The sequence below is a fragment of the Oncorhynchus nerka genome, linkage group LG9b (genome assembly GCF_034236695.1).
Source record: "Oncorhynchus nerka isolate Pitt River linkage group LG9b, Oner_Uvic_2.0, whole genome shotgun sequence".
Taxonomy (NCBI): Eukaryota; Metazoa; Chordata; class Actinopteri; order Salmoniformes; family Salmonidae; genus Oncorhynchus; species Oncorhynchus nerka.
This window is the reverse complement of record NC_088424.1, coordinates 41,800,017-41,819,743: the sequence shown is the minus strand read 5'-3', so window position 1 is coordinate 41,819,743 and position 19,727 is coordinate 41,800,017. Positions and strand designations below refer to the sequence as shown.

At 46.9% G+C, this 19,727-nt stretch overlaps 1 protein-coding gene across 3 annotated transcripts in view; it reads right to left on the bottom strand.

The window, feature by feature from the left end:
• Positions 1 to 330: 330 nt before the first annotated feature.
• Positions 331 to 19,727, bottom strand: part of LOC115115326 (myelin protein P0-like) — a 38,406-nt gene continuing 19,009 nt past the window's right edge. Inside the window, exon 6 of one of the 3 annotated variants that reach the window (XM_065013729.1) lies at positions 331 to 2,343. In XM_065013729.1, the coding sequence (XP_064869801.1) occupies positions 2,341 to 2,343 (3 nt within the window). In that variant the 3' untranslated portion in view covers positions 331 to 2,340. Of the gene's footprint in view, positions 2,344 to 7,025; positions 8,926 to 19,727 lie in introns of those variants that run through there. The other 2 variants (XM_065013727.1, XM_065013728.1) reach the window with 2 other exon arrangements.

Sequence of the window (19,727 nt, the reverse complement as noted above, 5' to 3'; positions counted from 1 at the left end):
CAAGATAAGTCTCTCTCGCCAAAGTATCTTCATCCCAGCAACCACCTTCTTTTTTCCAATCACATTACCACGGACAACATCTGAAGTTAACCTCCCTTGTCCTCCCCATAATCTCCCCCTCACTGTGTCAGTGCCTCCTGTAGCCCCATGCAGTTTACCAACACCTGAAATGGAAAAGGATTTATTTTCCGCACCTGGAAAACATGCACAAAAAAAGATGATAAACACTCAGAATCCCCCTCCATGTACAAGGGTAGAAATGTGTGTGCAAACAGTTTGCTCCACCTCATGACAACATGTGTAGAATGACTCAAACAGACATGGAGAATAGACATTTTTAATTTGAGTTTATTTTATTCTTCTTATACAACCGAGATGCGTTTGATGCTTTAATTTTTATTTACCTTCCTGTTACAACCCATTTTACATGACTGTAGAATTTACACTTCAATTATAAGCATAATCTTTTTTTTTTTTTTAAATGTAAGACGCTTAAAATTTCTAAGAAAGGAATGTTATCTAACAACCTAAACTAATGCAGTACACAACAAACTATTCATCCAACAAAACAGTGTGAAGACATTTTAATGCAGTTTGTAGTATTGTATCAGGAGTCTGTGTGGCCGTACTGAAAGAGGAATGAAAGAAACATTCAAACTACTCACATCTGATGGTGGATAGTTGGTTAAACAGCATTGAGGTAAACAGAGATATCTAGTTCCTGTTGCCTTAATGAACCGTGGTGTGCGTCACACTAGCTCACTCCTTATGACCACAGCTAAAAGAACAGAACGCATTCAGAACTACACTAACCACCATGCATACCCTAACAAACATTCAGAACTACACTAACCACCATGCATACCCTAACAAACATTCAGAACTACACTAACCACCATGCATACCCTAACAAACATTCAGAACTACACTAACCACCATGCATACCCTAACAAACATTCAGAACTACACTAACCACCATGCATACCCTAACAATCATTCAGAACTACACTAACCACCATGCATACCCTAACAAACATTCAGAACTACACTAACCACCATGCATACCCTAACAATCATTCAGAACTACACTAACCACCATGCATACCCTAACAAACATTCAGAACTACACTAACCACCATGCATATCCTAACAAACATTCAGAACTACACTAACCACCATGCATACCCTAACAATCATTCAGAACTACACTAACCACCATGCATATCCTAACAATCATTCAGAACTACACTAACCACCATGCATACCCTAACAAACATTCAGAACTACACTAACCACCATGCATACCCTAACAAACATTCAGAACTACACTAACCACCATGCATATCCTAACAAACATTCAGAACTACACTAACCACCATGCATACCCTAACAAACATTCAGAACTACACTAACCACCATGCATACCCTAACAAACATTCAGAACTACACTAACCACCATGCATAGCCTATCAAGCGTTCATAACTACATTAACTACCATGCATAGCCTATCAAGCGTTCAGAACTACACTAACCACCTTGCATAACCTAACAATCCTTCAGAACAGAAGCTCAGGGTAAGGATCTTGAAAGAGAAAGCTGAGGCCTTATCTTTACTGATACATATGGACTTTGGTTTGACTTAACACACAAGATAAGTCTCTCTCGCCAAAGTATCTTCATCCCAGCAACCACCTTCTTTTTTTCCAATCTCATTACCACGGGCAACATCTGAAGTTAACCTCCCTTGTCCTCCCCATAATCTCCCCCTCACTGTGTCAGTGCCTCCTGTAGCCCCATGCAGTTTACCAACACCTGAAATGGAAAAGGATTTATTTTCCGCACCTGGAAAACATGCACCAAAAAGAAATGAACAGCCACACAGAATCCCCCTCCAGATACAAGAGCAGAAGTGTGATTAAATGTCATAAGAAGATCTATCACACGTCTGCCTCTCTCAAATAAAACATGGTCTCCATGTGTTTTCGTGCACATGTAAAGTAAAATGTAAATGTATAACTATTTACTTTAGGGTGACATACACGTACACAGTTTGTCCCCTCATCTTTTGTTTGACATGACAGTCTGACTAGACACATAGACACATAAAACACACACTTTTGCCACCGGCAGAGAGCTATAGCTAAATTAAAGTCTTCAATGAGAACTAACGAGGATGATTCTGTTTCCATCCCTGGCCAATAGTTGGGCAGAAGACAGCGACGTGGCATTCCAACCAGCAGAAATGGTGGGTGAATGAACGTGCAGGGGTGTGGTGGTATTGGTGGGGGAGTGAGAGGGGTGGTGGTGATCAGGGGGGTGGAGGAGAGGAGAGGTGTCCATCACTGAGTTTGAAAAAGAGAGAAGAGGAGGAAGAAGAGGAGGAAGAAGAAGAAGAAAAATAAAGAATTGCTGAGTTTGTTTGAGATGGGTCTGCCTTTGTCTGATATATTCTATATCTATACAGATAGAAGAGGTCTGATACAGTCTGTATCTATACAGATAGAAGAGGTCTGATACAGTCTGTATCTATACAGATAGAAGAGGTCTGATACAGTCTGTATCTATACAGATAGAAGAGGTCTGATACAGTCTGTATCTATACAGATAGAAGAGGTCTGATACAGTCTGTATCTATACAGATAGAAGAGGTCTGATACAGTCTGTATCTATACAGATAGAAGAGGTCTGATACAGTCTGTATCTATACAGATAGAAGAGGTCTGATACAGTCTGTATCTATACAGATAGAAGAGGTCTGATACAGTCTGTATCTATACAGATAGAAGAGGTCTGATACAGTCTGTATCTATACAGATAGAAGAGGTCTGATACAGTCTGTATCTATACAGATAGAAGAGGTCTGATACAGTCTGTATCTATACAGATAGAAGAGGTCTGATACAGTCTGTATCTATACAGATAGAAGAGGTCTGATACAGTCTGTATCTATACAGATAGAAGAGGTCTGATACAGTCTGTATCTATACAGATAGAAGAGGTCTGATACAGTCTGTATCTATACAGATAGAAGAGGTCTGATACAGTCTGTATCTATACAGATAGAAGAGGTCTGATACAGTCTGTATCTATACAGATAGAAGAGGTCTGATACAGTCTGTATCTATACAGATAGAAGAGGTCTGATACAGTCTGTATCTATACAGATAGAAGAGGTCTGATACAGTCTGTATCTATACAGATAGAAGAGGTCTGATACAGTCTGTATCTATACAGATAGAAGAGGTCTGATACAGTCTGTATCTATACAGATAGAAGAGGTCTGATACAGTCTGTATCTATACAGATAGAAGAGGTCTGATACAGTCTGTATCTATACAGATAGAAGAGGTCTGATACAGTCTGTATCTATACAGATAGAAGAGGTCTGATACAGTCTGTATCTATACAGATAGAAGAGGCTTAAGTATAGAGTGGAGAGTGGATTGGGTAATCTATGAGGGAACATAGTTTAGTGTCACTAAAGGATAGAAAGAGAGTGTGTGTCTGTGTGTGAGAGAGAGAGAAAGAAAGAAAGAGAGAGAGAGAGTGTGTCTGTGTGTGAGAGAGAGAGAAAGAAAGAAAGAAAGAAAGAGAGAGAGAGAGAGTGTGTGTCTGTGTGTGAGAGAGAAAGAAAGAGAGAGAGAGAGAGAGAGAGAGAGAGAGAGAAAGAAAGAAAGAAAGAAAGAAAGAGAAAGAGACAGACAGAGAGAGAGAGATCCAGTTGCCAGCAAGTGCTAAAATAATGATCTGAGTGGGGGAGACACATGCAGGAGGGATTAACGGGACTAAAATAACCTGGAGGAGTATAAGGATGAATCACTTGTTGGTATCCCTCTGTTGTCATGGCCTGAGAATGTCCACTGGCTGTCAATGTGACATCATTTCATGCACTCAGTCACGAAAACTGAGAGAATAGAATGCCATTCAGGACATACTCTCAGTCACAACAACAGAGAGAATAGAGTGCCATTCAGGAAATACTCTCAGTCACAACAACAGAGAGAATAGAATGCCATTCAGGAAATACTCTCAGTCACAACAACAGAGAGAATAGAGTACCATTCAGGACATACTCTCAGTCACAACAACAGAGAGAATAGCATGATATTTGGGACATACTCTCAGTCACAACAACAGAGAGAATAGCATGATATTTGGGACATACTCTCAGTCACAACAACAGAGAGAATAGAGTGCCATTTGGGACATACTCTCAGTCACAACAACAGAGAGAATAGAGTGCCATTCAGGAAATACTCTCAGTCACAACAACAGAGAGAATAGAGTGCCATTCAGGAAATACTCTCAGTCACAACAACAGAGAGAATAGCATGATATTTGGGACATACTCTCAGTCATAAACAAACAAGTATTTTCCTGTTTTGCAGCTGTTACAGTAATCCTGTATACGCCCTCATGGAGCCAGAAATAACCTAACCTTCAGCATGCACTGACAGCCAAACAGCAGAGCACAGCCCAGTGTAGAACTATGACCTCCATTAGCTCAAATGTGAAGGGATTGAATCACCCGGTGAAATGAACTACGGGTTGAACCCATCGACACAAGCTAAGAGCTTGGAATCATATTTCTCTGACTCGTCTGACTCGTCAGTGCAGGGTGCACTCACACTCTCTTTCCGCACCACTCTCATCTGATCTGATTGAGCCATTGAGCTAAGCAACCAGCAGCAGGAAACATTAATAGAAATTTCAGGAACTATTTGACCCCTCCCTGAAGTCATAAGTATCTCTACATTAGCAGGGTCCATATATTACACTGCATCTCTATACTGGGTCAGCTCTACTTGATGCTAGCTGGAGGGGTTATGTGTTGTATATTCTACAGAGGAGACACTGAGTTTGATAGGACTAGTCTTTCATATGGCTTAATGAGATAGGACAAGTGCACTCAGGAGGTGGGGCAGATGGGGAAAGGAGTGTGGCCTGAAGGGGTGTGGTCTAAATGTGTGTGGTCTAAAGGGGTGTGGTCTATGGAAGCTGAAGCAGTCAGGTGGAAGGAAATCAAGACCTTGAGAAATAAGATTCATAAAATCTATTGGAGAGAAAGAGATAAGGGAAATGAGATAGAGGGGGAGAGAGAGAGGGGGTGAGAGAAAGAGACAGGGGGAGATAGAGCGAGTGGGAGGGGAGAGAGAGGGGGGAGAGAGAAGGAGACAGGGAGAGAGAGAAAGAGACAGGGGAGAGAGAGAAAGAGACAGGGGGAGAGAGAAGAAAGAGACAGGGGGAGATAGAGCGAGTGGGAGGAGAGAGAGGGGGAGAGAGAAGGAGACAGGGGAGAGAGAGAAAGAGACAGGGGGAGAGAGAAGAAAGAGACAGGGGGAGATAGAGCGAGTGGGAGGGGAGAGAGAGGGGGAGAGAGAAGGAGACAGGGGAGAGAGAGAAAGAGACAGGGGAGAGAGAGAAAGAGACAGGGGAGAGAGAGAACGAGACAGGGGAGATAGAGCGAGTGGGAGGGGAGAGAGAGGGGGAGAGAGAAGGAGACAGGGAGAGAGAGAAAGAGACAGGAGAGAGAGAGAAAGAGACAGGGGGAGATAGAGCGAGTGGGAGGGGAGAGAGAGAAAGAGACAGGGGGAGATAGAGCGAGTGGGGGGGAGAGAGGGGGAGAGAGAAGGAGACAGGGGAGAGAGAGAAAGAGACAGGAGAGAGAGAGAAAGAGACAGGGGGAGATAGAGCGAGTGGGAGGGGAGAGAGAGAAAGAGACAGGGGGAGATAGAGCGAGTGGGAGGGGAGAGAGAGGGGGAGAGAGAAGGAGACAGGGGAGAGAGAGAAAGAGACAGGAGAGAGAGAGAAAGAGACAGGGGGAGATAGAGCGAGTGGGAGGGGAGAGAGAGGGGGAGAGAGAAGGAGACAGGGGAGAGAGAGAAGGAGACAGGGGGAGATAGAGCGAGTGGGAGGGGAGAGAGAGGGGGAGAGAGGGAGGAAGATAAATAGGGAAGAGAGGATGTGAAAGAGTTAGCATTAAAAGTTTTTAAAACCACTTGAACTGTTTCAATGAGAAGAGTCTGAATGCAATGTGTTCCACTGAAAGGAGGAAAGGGAAAGAGAGAACGCCAGTTTGAGGGGAAGGCAGACTGTCTCCCAAATGGCACCCTATTCCTTACACAGTGCACTACTTTTGACCAAGGCCCAGAGTGCACTATGTAGGGAACAAGATGCCATTTGGGACACAGATGGAAATAACAAATTGGGTTGTCCCTGTATCCAGGACCCTTGTGATGAGTGTCAGACAGACGTGGTAGAGAAATACTGCCTTGCATCAAATCTAAGATGACAGGATGGAAACAAAGCTTTTCAGATGTTATCCAACCAGCAGTCAGATGTTGTTATCCAACCAGCAGTCAGATGTTGTTATCCAACCAGCAGTCAGATGTTGTTATCCAACCAGCAGTCAGATGTTGTTATCCAACCAGCAGTCAGATGTTGTTATCCAACCAGCAGTCAGATGTTGTTATCCAACCAGCAGTCAGATGTTGTTATCCAACCAGCAGTCAGATGTTGTTATCCAACCAGCAGTCAGATGTTGTTATCCAACCAGCAGTCAGATGTTGTTATCCAACCAGCAGTCAGGTGTTGTTATCCAACCAGCAGTCAGATGTTGTTATCCAACCAGCAGTCAGGTGTTGTTATCCAACCAGCAGTCAGATGTTGCTATCCAACCAGCAGTCAGATGTTGTTATCCAACCAGCAGTCAGATGTTGTTATCCAACCAGCAGTCAGATGTTGTTATCCAACCAGCAGTCAGATGTTGTTATCCAACCAGCAGTCAGATGTTGTTATCCAACCAGCAGTCAGATGTTGTTATCCAACCAGCAGTCAGATGTTGTTATCCAACCAGCAGTCAGATGTTGTTATCCAACCAGCAGTCAGATGTTGTTATCCAACCAGCAGTCAGATGTTGTTATCCAACCAGCAGTCAGATGTTGTTATCCAACCAGCAGTCAGATGTTGTTATCCAACCAGCAGTCAGATGTTGTTATCCAACCAGCAGTCAGATGTTGTTATCCAACCAGCAGTCAGATGTTGTTATCCAACCAGCAGTCAGGTGTTGTTATCCAACCAGCAGTCAGATGTTGTTATCCAACCAGCAGTCAGATGTTGTTATCCAACCAGCAGTCAGATGTTGTTATCCAACCAGCAGTCAGATGTTGTTATCCAACCAGCAGTCAGATGTTGTTATCCAACCAGCAGTCAGATGTTGTTATCCAACCAGCAGTCAGGTGATGCGATCCAGAAGGCCTGTTTCCTGACCTGACACTAACAGTTAGTAGTCGGAGGGCTTTCATTGACTTCTCCTCAGTATTGTGTCTATGTTCTCCTCAGTATTGTGTCCATGTTCTCCTCAGTATTGTGTCCATGTTCTCCTCAGTATTGTGTCCATGTTCTCCTCAGTATTGTGTCTATGTTCTCCTCAGTATTGTGTCCATGTTCTCCTCAGTATTGTGTCCATGTTCTCCTCAGTATTGTGTCTATGTTCTCCTCAGTATTGTGTCTATGTTCTCCTCAGTATTGTGTCTATGTTCTCCTCAGTATTGTGTCCATGTTCTCCTCAGTATTGTGTCTATGTTCTCCTCAGTATTGTGTCTATGTTCTCCTCAGTATTGTGTCCATGTTCTCCTCAGTATTGTGTCCATGTTCTCCTCAGTATTGTGTCCATGTTCTCCTCAGTATTGTGTCTATGTTCTCCTCAGTATTGTGTCTATGTTCTCCTCAGTATTGTGTCCATGTTCTCCTCAGTATTGTGTCCATGTTCTCCTCAGTATTGTGTCCATGTTCTCCTCAGCGTGGCATTAAGACCCTAATGATGATCGTTTCAGTTGTAATGGCTTAGATCTCGTGGGAAGGAATATACTGTACTAGACAGACTTACTCTGCCTCCCAAACTGCACCCTATTCCCTATATAGTGCACTGCTACCTATAGGGCTCTGGTCTAAAGTAGTGTACTATATAAGGAATAGGGTACTATTTGAGACGTAGCCTTTAAGTTCATTAGGACCGCCTCTCTAAGACCCTCCTCTGCCTCTCTCTCCAGTATGATTTCGGACAGTATCGTCCTCCGTTTAAAACCCCTGTCTGTCTCATTCACTTATTTCAGGGTCAGTTTTTTGGCGAGCTGGGACAGGAAACTGGCTGATTTGGCTGAGGCAGACCCACCCCCATTCCCCCCCCCTTTGCCCCCCTTGGAGAGCTCCAGCTCAATGGTCATCAGCACCCTGTCAGGCCTCTCCCCCTTGGGTGAGTCCCCTCCCCCTGTTCCTGCTCTCCCTGGCTGTCTCAGTGCTTTGTGCTGGGCTGTGTGGGCTGTGTTTTGGGGCTCTAGCTCTCTGCTCTCCGTATCCTATTTCTTATCCTTGCGTGACTCCTGCTTCTTCTTTTCTGAGGCGGCGGCCTTCAGCTTGGACGGGTCCCCGATGGAGAGAACAGGGACCTGTGGAGAGGAGGAGGGAAGAGGGGAGGAGAGGAGTCACTTCAGCAGGAAAGGAGGAGTGTGACAAAGGAGAGAGGGGGAGAGGGAGGAGAGAGAGGGGGAGAGGAGAGAGGGAGGAGAGAGGAGAGATGTTTTACCACAGAGGACATGGGGGATAGATGGCCGTGTTAAAAATTAGGAAACAGATGGATTAGGATTGAAGGTAGGAGGGAGGTATTTACATCAGAGAAGAGAAGAGAGGTACATTTAGGAGGAAAAGAGATAGAGAGAGGTACATTTAGGAGGAAAAGAGATAGAGAGAGGTACATTTAGGAGGAAAAGAGACAGAGAGAGGTACATTTAGGAGGAAAAGAGACAGAGAGAGGTACATTTAGGAGGAAAAGAGACAGAGAGAGGTACATTTAGGAGGAAAAGAGATAGAGAGAGGTACATTTAGGAGGTAAGGGGGAGGCAAGTGACGGGGGGAGGTCTCCAGAGCTGCAAGGGGTGACAAAACAAGCATCTTTGAGTTAGAGACAGGACTGATATGCATCTCACATTCAGCTTGTCACTGAATCAACACTGAATCGACACTGAATCGACACTGAATCAACACATCTCACCTGCTACCCATCTCACATTCAGCTTGTCACTGAATCAACACATCTCACATGCTACACATCTCACATGCTACACATCTCACATTCAGCTTGTCACTGAATTAAAAATGAATCAACAATGAATCAACACAATTCACATGTGTATCAGTTCACTCACTCATTCATCAGCACTATAGAATGGACCTTGATAATGATAGCAAATAAGATATTTCTGAAAACCCTCATCTTACTGCAGCTAAAGACATGTGAGTGGGCTGGGAAGGTAAGGCCACTGGAGAGAGAGATGGCTGGGAAGGTAAGGCCACTGGAGAGAGAGAGGGCTGGGAAGGTAAGGCCACTGGAGAGAGAGAGGGCTGGGAAGGTAAGGCCACTGGAGAGAGAGAGGGCTGGGAAGGTAAGGCCACTGGAGAGAGAGGGCTGGGAAGGTAAGGCCACTGGAAAGAGAGAGGGCTGGGAAGGTAAGGCCACTGGAGAGAGAGAGGCCTGGGAAGGTAAGGCCACTGGAGAGAGAGAGGGCTGGGAAGGTAAGGCCACTGGAGAGAGAGAAGGCTGGGAAGGTAAGGCCACTGGAGAGAGAGAGGGCTGGGAAGGTAATGCCACTGGAGAGAGAGAGGCCTGAGAAGGTAAGGCCACTGGAGAGAGAGAGGCCACCCACAGGTGGTTACTATTTATAGGGGTATATTGTAAGTAAGATGAAACTCAAGGGGTAAGGGCATAGGGTATATCCCAAATGGCCCCCTATTCTCTATATACTGCACTGCTTCTGGCCAGAACCCTATGGGCCCTGGTTTAAAATGAATACACACTAAATAGAATAGGGCTGCCATTGGGGACTCAGCCACGGTCTTTACGGAAAATACAGCGGAGAAAAGTGGCTTCTGAGTTAGTGAAAAGGAAAAGGTCAGAGGAATCTAATTGAATGACTAAAAAATAAACTGTAGTAGAAATATACACTGGGCTGCTATGGACAGGGTACAGGGTAGGTACATGGCTCTAGTCACAGTGACTATGGACAGGGTACAGGGTAGGTACATGGCTCTAGTCACAGTGACTATGGACAGGGTACAGGGTAGGTACATGGCTCTAGTTACAGTGACTATGGACAGGGTACAGGGTAGGTACATGGCTCTAGTGACAGTGACTATGGACAGGGTACAGGGTAGGTACATGGCTCTAGTGACAGTGACTATGGACAGGGTACAGGGTAGGTACATGGCTCTAGTCACAGTGACTATGGACAGGGTACAGGGTAGGTACATGGCTCTAGTCACAGTGACTATGGACAGGGTACAGGGTAGGTACATGGCTCTAGTTACAGTGACTATGGACAGGGTACAGGGTAGGTACATGGCTCTAGTCACAGTGACTATGGACAGGGTACAGGGTAGGTACATGGCTCTAGTTACAGTGACTATGGACAGGGTACAGGGTAGGTACATGGCTCTAGTCACAGTGACTATGGACAGGGTACAGGGTAGGTACATGGCTCTAGTTACAGTGACTATGGACAGGGTACAGGGTAGGTACATGGCTCTAGTCACAGTGACTATGGACAGGGTACAGGGTAGGTACATGGCTCTAGTCACAGTGACTATGGACAGGGTACAGGGTAGGTACATGGCTCTAGTCACAGTGACTATGGTCAGGGTACAGGGTAGGTACATGGCTCTAGTTACAGTGACTATGGACAGGGTACAGGGTAGGTACATGGCTCTAGTCACAGTGACTATGGACAGGGTACAGGGTAGGTACATGGCTCTAGTTACAGTGACTATGGACAGGGTACAGGGTAGGTACATGGCTCTAGTCACAGTGACTATGGACAGGGTACAGGGTAGGTACATGGCTCTAGTCACAGTGACTATGGACAGGGTACAGGGTAGGTACATGGCTCTAGTCACAGTGACTATGGTCAGGGTACAGGGTAGGTACATGGCTCTAGTTACAGTGACTATGGACAGGGTACAGGGTAGGTACATGGCTCTAGTCACAGTGACTATGGACAGGGTACAGGGTAGGTACATGGCTCTAGTTACAGTGACTATGGACAGGGTACAGGGTAGGTACATGGCTCTAGTTACAGTGACTATGGACAGGGTACAGGGTAGGTACATGGCTCTAGTCACAGTGACTATGGACAGGGTACAGGGTAGGTACATGGCTCTAGTCACAGTGACTATGGACAGGGTACAGGGTAGGTACATGGCTCTAGTTACAGTGACTATGGACAGGGTACAGGGTAGGTACATGGCTCTAGTGACAGTGACTATGGACAGGGTACAGGGTAGGTACATGGCTCTAGTTACAGTGACTATGGACAGGGTACAGGGTAGGTACATGGCTCTAGTTACAGTGACTATGGACAGGGTACAGGGTAGGTACATGGCTCTAGTTACAGTGACTATGGACAGGGTACAGGGTAGGTACATGGCTCTAGTTACAGTGACTATGGACAGGGTACAGGGTAGGTACATGGCTCTAGTTACAGTGACTATGGACAGGGTACAGGGTAGGTACATGGCTCTAGTCACAGTGACTATGGACAGGGTACAGGGTAGGTACATGGCTCTAGTCACAGTGACTATGGACAGGGTACAGGGTAGGTACATGGCTCTAGTTACAGTGACTATGGACAGGGTACTGGGTAGGTACATGGCTCTAGTTACAGTGACTATGGACAGGGTACAGGGTAGGTACATGGCTCTAGTCACAGTGACTATGGCAGGGTACAGGGTAGGTACATGGCTCTAGTTACAGTGACTATGGACAGGGTACAGGGTAGGTACATGGCTCTAGTTACAGTGACTATGGACAGGGTACAGGGTAGGTACATGGCTCTAGTTACAGTGGCTATGGTCAGGGTACAGGGTAGGTACATGGCTCTAGTTACAGTGACTATGGACAGGGTACAGGGTAGGTACATGGCTCTAGTTACAGTGACTATGGACAGGGTACAGGGTAGGTACATGGCTCTAGTGACAGTGACTATGGACAGGGTACAGGGTAGGTACATGGCTCTAGTTACAGTGACTATGGACAGGGTACAGGGTAGGTACATGGCTCTAGTAACAGTGACTATGGACAGGGTACAGGGTAGGTACATGGCTCTAGTTACAGTGACCATGGACAGGGTACAGGGTAGGTACATGGCTCTAGTCACAGTGACTATGGCAGGGTACAGGGTAGGTACATGGCTCTAGTTACAGTGACTATGGACAGGGTACAGGGTAGGTACAAGGCTCTAGTTACAGTGACTATGGACAGGGTACAGGGTAGGTACATGGCTCTAGTTACAGTGGCTATGGTCAGGGTACAGGGTAGGTACATGGCTCTAGTTACAGTGACTATGGACAGGGTACAGGGTAGGTACATGGCTCTAGTTACAGTGGCTATGGACAGGGTACAGGGTAGGTACATGGCTCTAGTCAGTGGCTACGGACAGGGTACAGGGTAGGTACATGGCTCTAGTCAGTGGCTACGGACAGGGTACAGGGTAGGTGCATGGCTCTAGTCAGTGGCTACGGACAGGGTACAGGGTAGGTACATGGCTCTAGTCAGTGGCTACGGACAGGGTACAGGGAGGTACATGGCTCTAGTCACAGTGACTATGGCAGGGTACAGGGTAGGTACATGGCTCTAGTTACAGTGACTATGGACAGGGTACAGGGTAGGTACATGGCTCTAGTCACAGTGACTATGGACAGGGTACAGGGTAGGTACATGGCTCTAGTTACAGTGACTATGGACAGGGTACAGGGTAGGTACATGGCTCTAGTTACAGTGACTATGGACAGGGTACAGGGTAGGTACATGGCTCTAGTCACAGTGACTATGGACAGGGTACAGGGTAGGTACATGGCTCTAGTCACAGTGACTATGGACAGGGTACAGGGTAGGTACATGGCTCTAGTTACAGTGACTATGGACAGGGTACAGGGTAGGTACATGGCTCTAGTGACAGTGACTATGGACAGGGTACAGGGTAGGTACATGGCTCTAGTTACAGTGACTATGGACAGGGTACAGGGTAGGTACATGGCTCTAGTTACAGTGACTATGGACAGGGTACAGGGTAGGTACATGGCTCTAGTTACAGTGACTATGGACAGGGTACAGGGTAGGTACATGGCTCTAGTTACAGTGACTATGGACAGGGTACAGGGTAGGTACATGGCTCTAGTTACAGTGACTATGGACAGGGTACAGGGTAGGTACATGGCTCTAGTCACAGTGACTATGGACAGGGTACAGGGTAGGTACATGGCTCTAGTCACAGTGACTATGGACAGGGTACAGGGTAGGTACATGGCTCTAGTTACAGTGACTATGGACAGGGTACAGGGTAGGTACATGGCTCTAGTTACAGTGACTATGGACAGGGTACAGGGTAGGTACATGGCTCTAGTCACAGTGACTATGGCAGGGTACAGGGTAGGTACATGGCTCTAGTTACAGTGACTATGGACAGGGTACAGGGTAGGTACATGGCTCTAGTTACAGTGACTATGGACAGGGTACAGTGTAGGTACATGGCTCTAGTTACAGTGGCTATGGTCAGGGTACAGGGTAGGTACATGGCTCTAGTTACAGTGACTATGGACAGGGTACAGGGTAGGTACATGGCTCTAGTTACAGTGACTATGGACAGGGTACAGGGTAGGTACATGGCTCTAGTGACAGTGACTATGGACAGGGTACAGGGTAGGTACATGGCTCTAGTTACAGTGACTATGGACAGGGTACAGGGTAGGTACATGGCTCTAGTAACAGTGACTATGGACAGGGTACAGGGTAGGTACATGGCTCTAGTTACAGTGACCATGGACAGGGTACAGGGTAGGTACATGGCTCTAGTCACAGTGACTATGGACAGGGTACAGGGTAGGTACATGGCTCTAGTCACAGTGACTATGGCAGGGTACAGGGTAGGTACATGGCTCTAGTTACAGTGACTATGGACGGGGTACAGGGTAGGTACAAGGCTCTAGTTACAGTGACTATGGACAGGGTACAGGGTAGGTACATGGCTCTAGTTACAGTGGCTATGGTCAGGGTACAGGGTAGGTACATGGCTCTAGTTACAGTGACTATGGACAGGGTACAGGGTAGGTACATGGCTCTAGTTACAGTGGCTATGGACAGGGTACAGGGTAGGTACATGGCTCTAGTCAGTGGCTACGGACAGGGTACAGGGTAGGTACATGGCTCTAGTCAGTGGCTACGGACAGGGTACAGGGTAGGTGCATGGCTCTAGTCAGTGGCTACGGACAGGGTACAGGGTAGGTACATGGCTCTAGTCAGTGGCTACGGACAGGGTACAGGGAGGTACATGGCTCTAGTCACAGTGACTATGGCAGGGTACAGGGTAGGTACATGGCTCTAGTTACAGTGACTATGGACAGGGTACAGGGTAGGTACATGGCTCTAGTCACAGTGACTATGGCAGGGTACAGGGTAGGTACATGGCTCTAGTTACAGTGGCTATGGTCAGGGTACAGGGTAGGTACATGGCTCTAGTTACAGTGGCTATGGTCAGGGTACAGGGTAGGTACATGGCTCTAGTTACAGTGACTATGGACAGGGTACAGGGTAGGTACATGGCTCTAGTTACAGTGACTATGGACAGGGTACAGGGTAGGTACATGGCTCTAGTGACAGTGACTATGGACAGGGTACAGGGTAGGTACATGGCTCTAGTTACAGTGACTATGGACAGGGTACAGGGTAGGTACATGGCTCTAGTAACAGTGACTATGGACAGGGTACAGGGTAGGTACATGGCTCTAGTCACAGTGACTATGGCAGGGTACAGGGTAGGTACATGGCTCTAGTTACAGTGACTATGGACAGGGTACAGGGTAGGTACATGGCTCTAGTCACAGTGACTATGGCAGGGTACAGGGTAGGTACATGGCTCTAGTCAGTGACTACGGACAGGGTACAGGGTAGGTACATGGCTCTAGTGACAGTGACTATGGACAGGGTACAGGGTAGGTACATGGCTCTAGTCACAGTGACTATGGCAGGGTACAGGGTAGGTACATGGCTCTAGTTACAGTGACTATGGACAGGGTACAGGGTAGGTACATGGCTCTAGTCACAGTGACTATGGCAGGGTACAGGTTAGGTACATGGCTCTAGTCAGTGACTACGGACAGGGTACAGGGTAGGTACATGGCTCTAGTGACAGTGACTATGGACAGGGTACAGGGTAGGTACATGGCTCTAGTTACAGTGACTATGGACAGGGTACAGGGTAGGTACATGGCTCTAGTCACAGTGACTATGGCAGGGTACAGGGTAGGTACATGGCTCTAGTCAGTGACTACGGACAGGGTACAGGGTAGGTACATGGCTCTAGTGACAGTGACTATGGACAGGGTACAGGGTAGGTACATGGCTCTAGTCACAGTGACTATGGCAGGGTACAGGGTAGGTACATGGCTCTAGTTACAGTGACTATGGACAGGGTACAGGGTAGGTACATGGCTCTAGTCACAGTGACTATGGCAGGGTACAGGGTAGGTACATGGCTCTAGTCAGTGACTACGGACAGGGTACAGGGTAGGTACATGGCTCTAGTGACAGTGACTATGGACAGGGTACAGGGTAGGTACATGGCTCTAGTTACAGTGACTATGGACAGGGTACAGGGTAGGTACATGGCTCTAGTTACAGTGACTATGGACAGGGTACAGGGTAGGTACATGGCTCTAGTCACAGTGACTATGGCAGGGTACAGGGTAGGTACATGGCTCTAGTCAGTGACTACGGACAGGGTACAGGGTAGGTACATGGCTCTAGTGACAGTGACTATGGACAGGGTACAGGGTAGGTACATGGCTCTAGTCAGTGGCTACGGACAGATATTGCATCCTAAATGGTACCATATTCCCTATAGCCTATTCACTGTACCCTATTCCCTTATACCCTATTCCCTTATACCCTATTCACTGTACCCTATTCCCTGCTACTGCACACCAAAGGGTAAATCTAGACAGACAGCAATTTCTGACACTCCATGATATATTCTGATCAACTGGCTTGTTCTTGTGTCATTACAACAGATCAAAGACAATTGAACAAATTCGTAGTTAGTAAGTTTTGCATTTATAGGGCAGCATACAGTGCACTACTTTTTACCAGTGCCCATACCTATATAGTGCACTACTTTTTACCAGTGCCCATACCTATACAGTGCACTACTTTTTACCAGTGCCCATACCTATATAGTGCACTACTTTTTACCAGTGCCCATACCTATATAGTGCACTATTTTTGACCAGTGCCCATACCTATATATTGCACTACTTTTTACCAGTGCCCATACCTATATATTGCACTACTTTTTACCAGTGCCCATACCTATATAGTGCACTACTTTTTACCAGTGCCCATACCTATATAGTGCACTACTTTTGACCAGTGTCCATACCTATATAGTGCACTACTTTTGACCAGTGCCCATACCTATATAGTGCACTACTTTTGACCAGTGCCCATACCTATATAGTGCACTACTTTTGACCAGTGCCCATAGGGAACAAGGTGCCATTTCGGATGCAGACAGATAAATCAGTCAGAAGGTGACTAGCGAGGGGGTGTAGGAGCTAAGTCCCTGCCTGAATACTAACACAGCTCACTGACCGACAGAGAAATTAGTCCGAAGGTGACTAGGGAGAGGTTTAGGAGCTAAGTCCCTGCCTGAATACTAACACAGCTTACTGACAGACAGAGAGACAGGCAGAGAGAAGTAGAGAGGTAGAGAGACAAGTAGAGATGGGTATAGGGACAGGTAGAGACAGGTAGAGAGACAGGTAGAGACAGGTAGAGAGACAGGTAGAGACAGGTAGAGAGACAGGTAGAGAGATGGGTAGAGATGGGTATATAGACATGTAGAGTGGTAGAGAGACAGTTAGAGATGGGTATAGAGACAGGTAGAGAGGTAGAGAGGCAGGTAGAGAGACATGTAGAGAGACATGTAGAGATGGGTATAGAGACAGGTAGAGAGGTAGAGAGACAGTTAGAGATGGGTATAGAGACAGGTAGAGAGGTAGAGAGACAGGTAGAGAGGTAGAGAGACAGGTAGGGAGACAGGTATAGACAGGTAGAGAGACAGGTAGAGACAGGTAGGTAGAGAGGTAGAGACAGGTAGAGAGATGTAGAGAGGTAGAGACAGGTGGAGAAGTAGAGAGAGAGGTAGAGATGGGTATAGAGACAGGTAGAGAGGTAGAGACAGGTAGAGAGGTAGAGAGAGAGGTAGAGACAGGTAGAGAGAGAGGTAGAGAGGTAGAGAGAGAGGTAGAGACAGGTAGAGAGGTAGAGAGAGAGGTAGAGACAGATAGACAGGTAGAGAGAGAGGTAGAGATAGATAGAGAGGTAGAAAGAGAGGTAGAGAGGTAGAGAGAGAGGTAGAGACAGATAGAGAGGTAGAGACAGATAGAGAGGTAGAGAGAGGTAGAGAGGTAGAGAGGTAGAGACAGGTAGAGAGGTAGAGAGGTAGAGAGAGGTGGAGACAGATAGAGAGGTAGAGACAGGTAGAGAGGTAGAGAGGTAGAGAGGTAGAGAGAGAGGTAGAGAGAGAGGTAGAAAGAGAGGTAGAGAGGTAGAGACAGATAGAGAGGTAGAGAGAGAGGTAGAGACAGGTAGAGAGGTAGAGAGAGAGGTAGAGACAGGTAGAGAGAGAGGTAGAGAGGTAGAGAGAGAGGTAGAGACAGGTAGAGAGGTAGAGAGAGAGGTAGAGACAGATAGACAGGTAGAGAGAGAGGTAGAGATAGATAGAGAGGTAGAAAGAGAGGTAGAGAGGTAGAGAGAGAGGTAGAGACAGATAGAGAGGTAGAGACAGATAGAGAGGTAGAGAGAGGTAGAGAGGTAGAGAGGTAGAGACAGGTAGAGAGGTAGAGAGGTAGAGAGAGGTGGAGACAGATAGAGAGGTAGAGACAGGTAGAGAGGTAGAGAGGTAGAGAGGTAGAGAGAGAGGTAGAGAGAGAGGTAGAGAGGTAGAGACAGATAGAGAGGTAGAGAGAGAGGTAGAGACAGGTAGAGAGGTAGAGAGAGAGGTAGAGACAGGTAGAGAGGTAGAGACAGGTAGAGAGGTAAAGAGAGAGGTAGAGACAGGTAGAGAGGTAGAGACAGGTAGAAAGGTAGAGACAGGTAGAAAGGTAGGGACAGGTAGAAAGGTAGGGACAGGTAGAGAGGTAGAGAGGTAGAGAGAGAGGTAGAGACAGGTAGAGAGGTAGAGAAAGAGGTAAAGAGGTAGAGAGAGAGGTAGAGACAGGTAGAGAGAGAGGTAGAGACAGAGAGGTGGAGAGAGAGGTAGAGACAGATAGAGAGGTAGAGAGAGAGGTAGAGACAGATAGAGAGGTAGAGAGAGAGGTAGAGACAGGTAGAGAGGTAGAGACAGGTAGAGAGGTAGAGAGAGGTAGAGACAGATAGAGAGGTAGAGAGGTAGAGAGGTAGAGAGAGAGGTAGTGAGGTAGAGAGGTAGAGAGAGAGGTAGTGAGGTAGAGAGGTAGAGAGGTAGAGACAGGTAGAGAGGTAGAGAGGTAGAGAGAGATAGAGAGGTAGAGAGAGGTAGAGACAGATAGAGAGGTAGAGAGAGAGGTAGAGAGGTAGAGAGGTAGAGACAGGTAGAGAGGTAGAGAGGTAGAGACAGATAGAGACATATAGAGAGGTAGAGAGAGGTAGAGACAGATAGAGAGGTAGAGACAGATAGAGACAGATAGAGAGAGGTAGAGACAGGTAGAGAGGTAGAGAGGTAGAGAGGTAGAGACAGATAGAGAGGTAGAGAGAGGTAGAGACAGATAGAGAGGTAGAGAGAGAGGTAGAGAGGTAGAGAGAGATAGAGAGGTAGAGAGAGGTAGAGACAGATAGAGAGGTAGAGATTGATTAGAGGATGGATCAGTTAAACATAAACTGATCCAAATGCTAACGACTAACCGGTCACCTGTGGAGAAAGAGACAGAGCAAGAGAAAGAAAGAAAGACAGGGGCTTCTCACGGCCATCTGGAGAGAAAATACGAAGGATAGACAGACAGGAGAAGGAGGGAGGTGTGACTGAAAGAAAGGAGGAGACAGCACCTGGATAAAGAGAATGTGAATGAGTCAGTGAGAGAGAGGAAGGAGTGTAGGGATGGAGGAAGAGAATGTGAATGAGTCAGTGAGAGAGAGGAAGTAGTGTAGGGATGGGGAAGAGAATGTGAGTGAGTCAGTGAGAGAGAGGAAAGAGTGTAGGGATGGGGAAGAGAATGTGAATGAGTCAGTGAGAGAGAGGAAGGAGTGTAGGGATGGGGAAGAGAATGTGAATGAGTCAGTGAGAGAGAGGAAGGAGTGTAGGGATGGAGGAAGAGAATGTGAATGAGTCAGTGAGAGAGAGGAAGGAGTGTAGGGATGGAGGAAGAGAATGGTTGGGGATGGTGCGTTAGCTGGGATTAATATTACATGCACTGTATTCCAGTACAGCCTGATTGTGTGATGCTGTTGCTTCAGCCTCCAGGGCAGTCAGCTACTAGCTGTTCAACCTCCCTCCCTCCCATCATCCCTCCCTCCCATCCTCCCTCCCTCCCTCCCTCCCTCCCATCATCCCTCCCTCCCATCCTCCCTCCCTCCCTCCCATCCTCCCTCCCTCCCTCCCATCATCCCTCCCTCCCATCATCCCTCCCTCCCTCCCATCATCCCTCC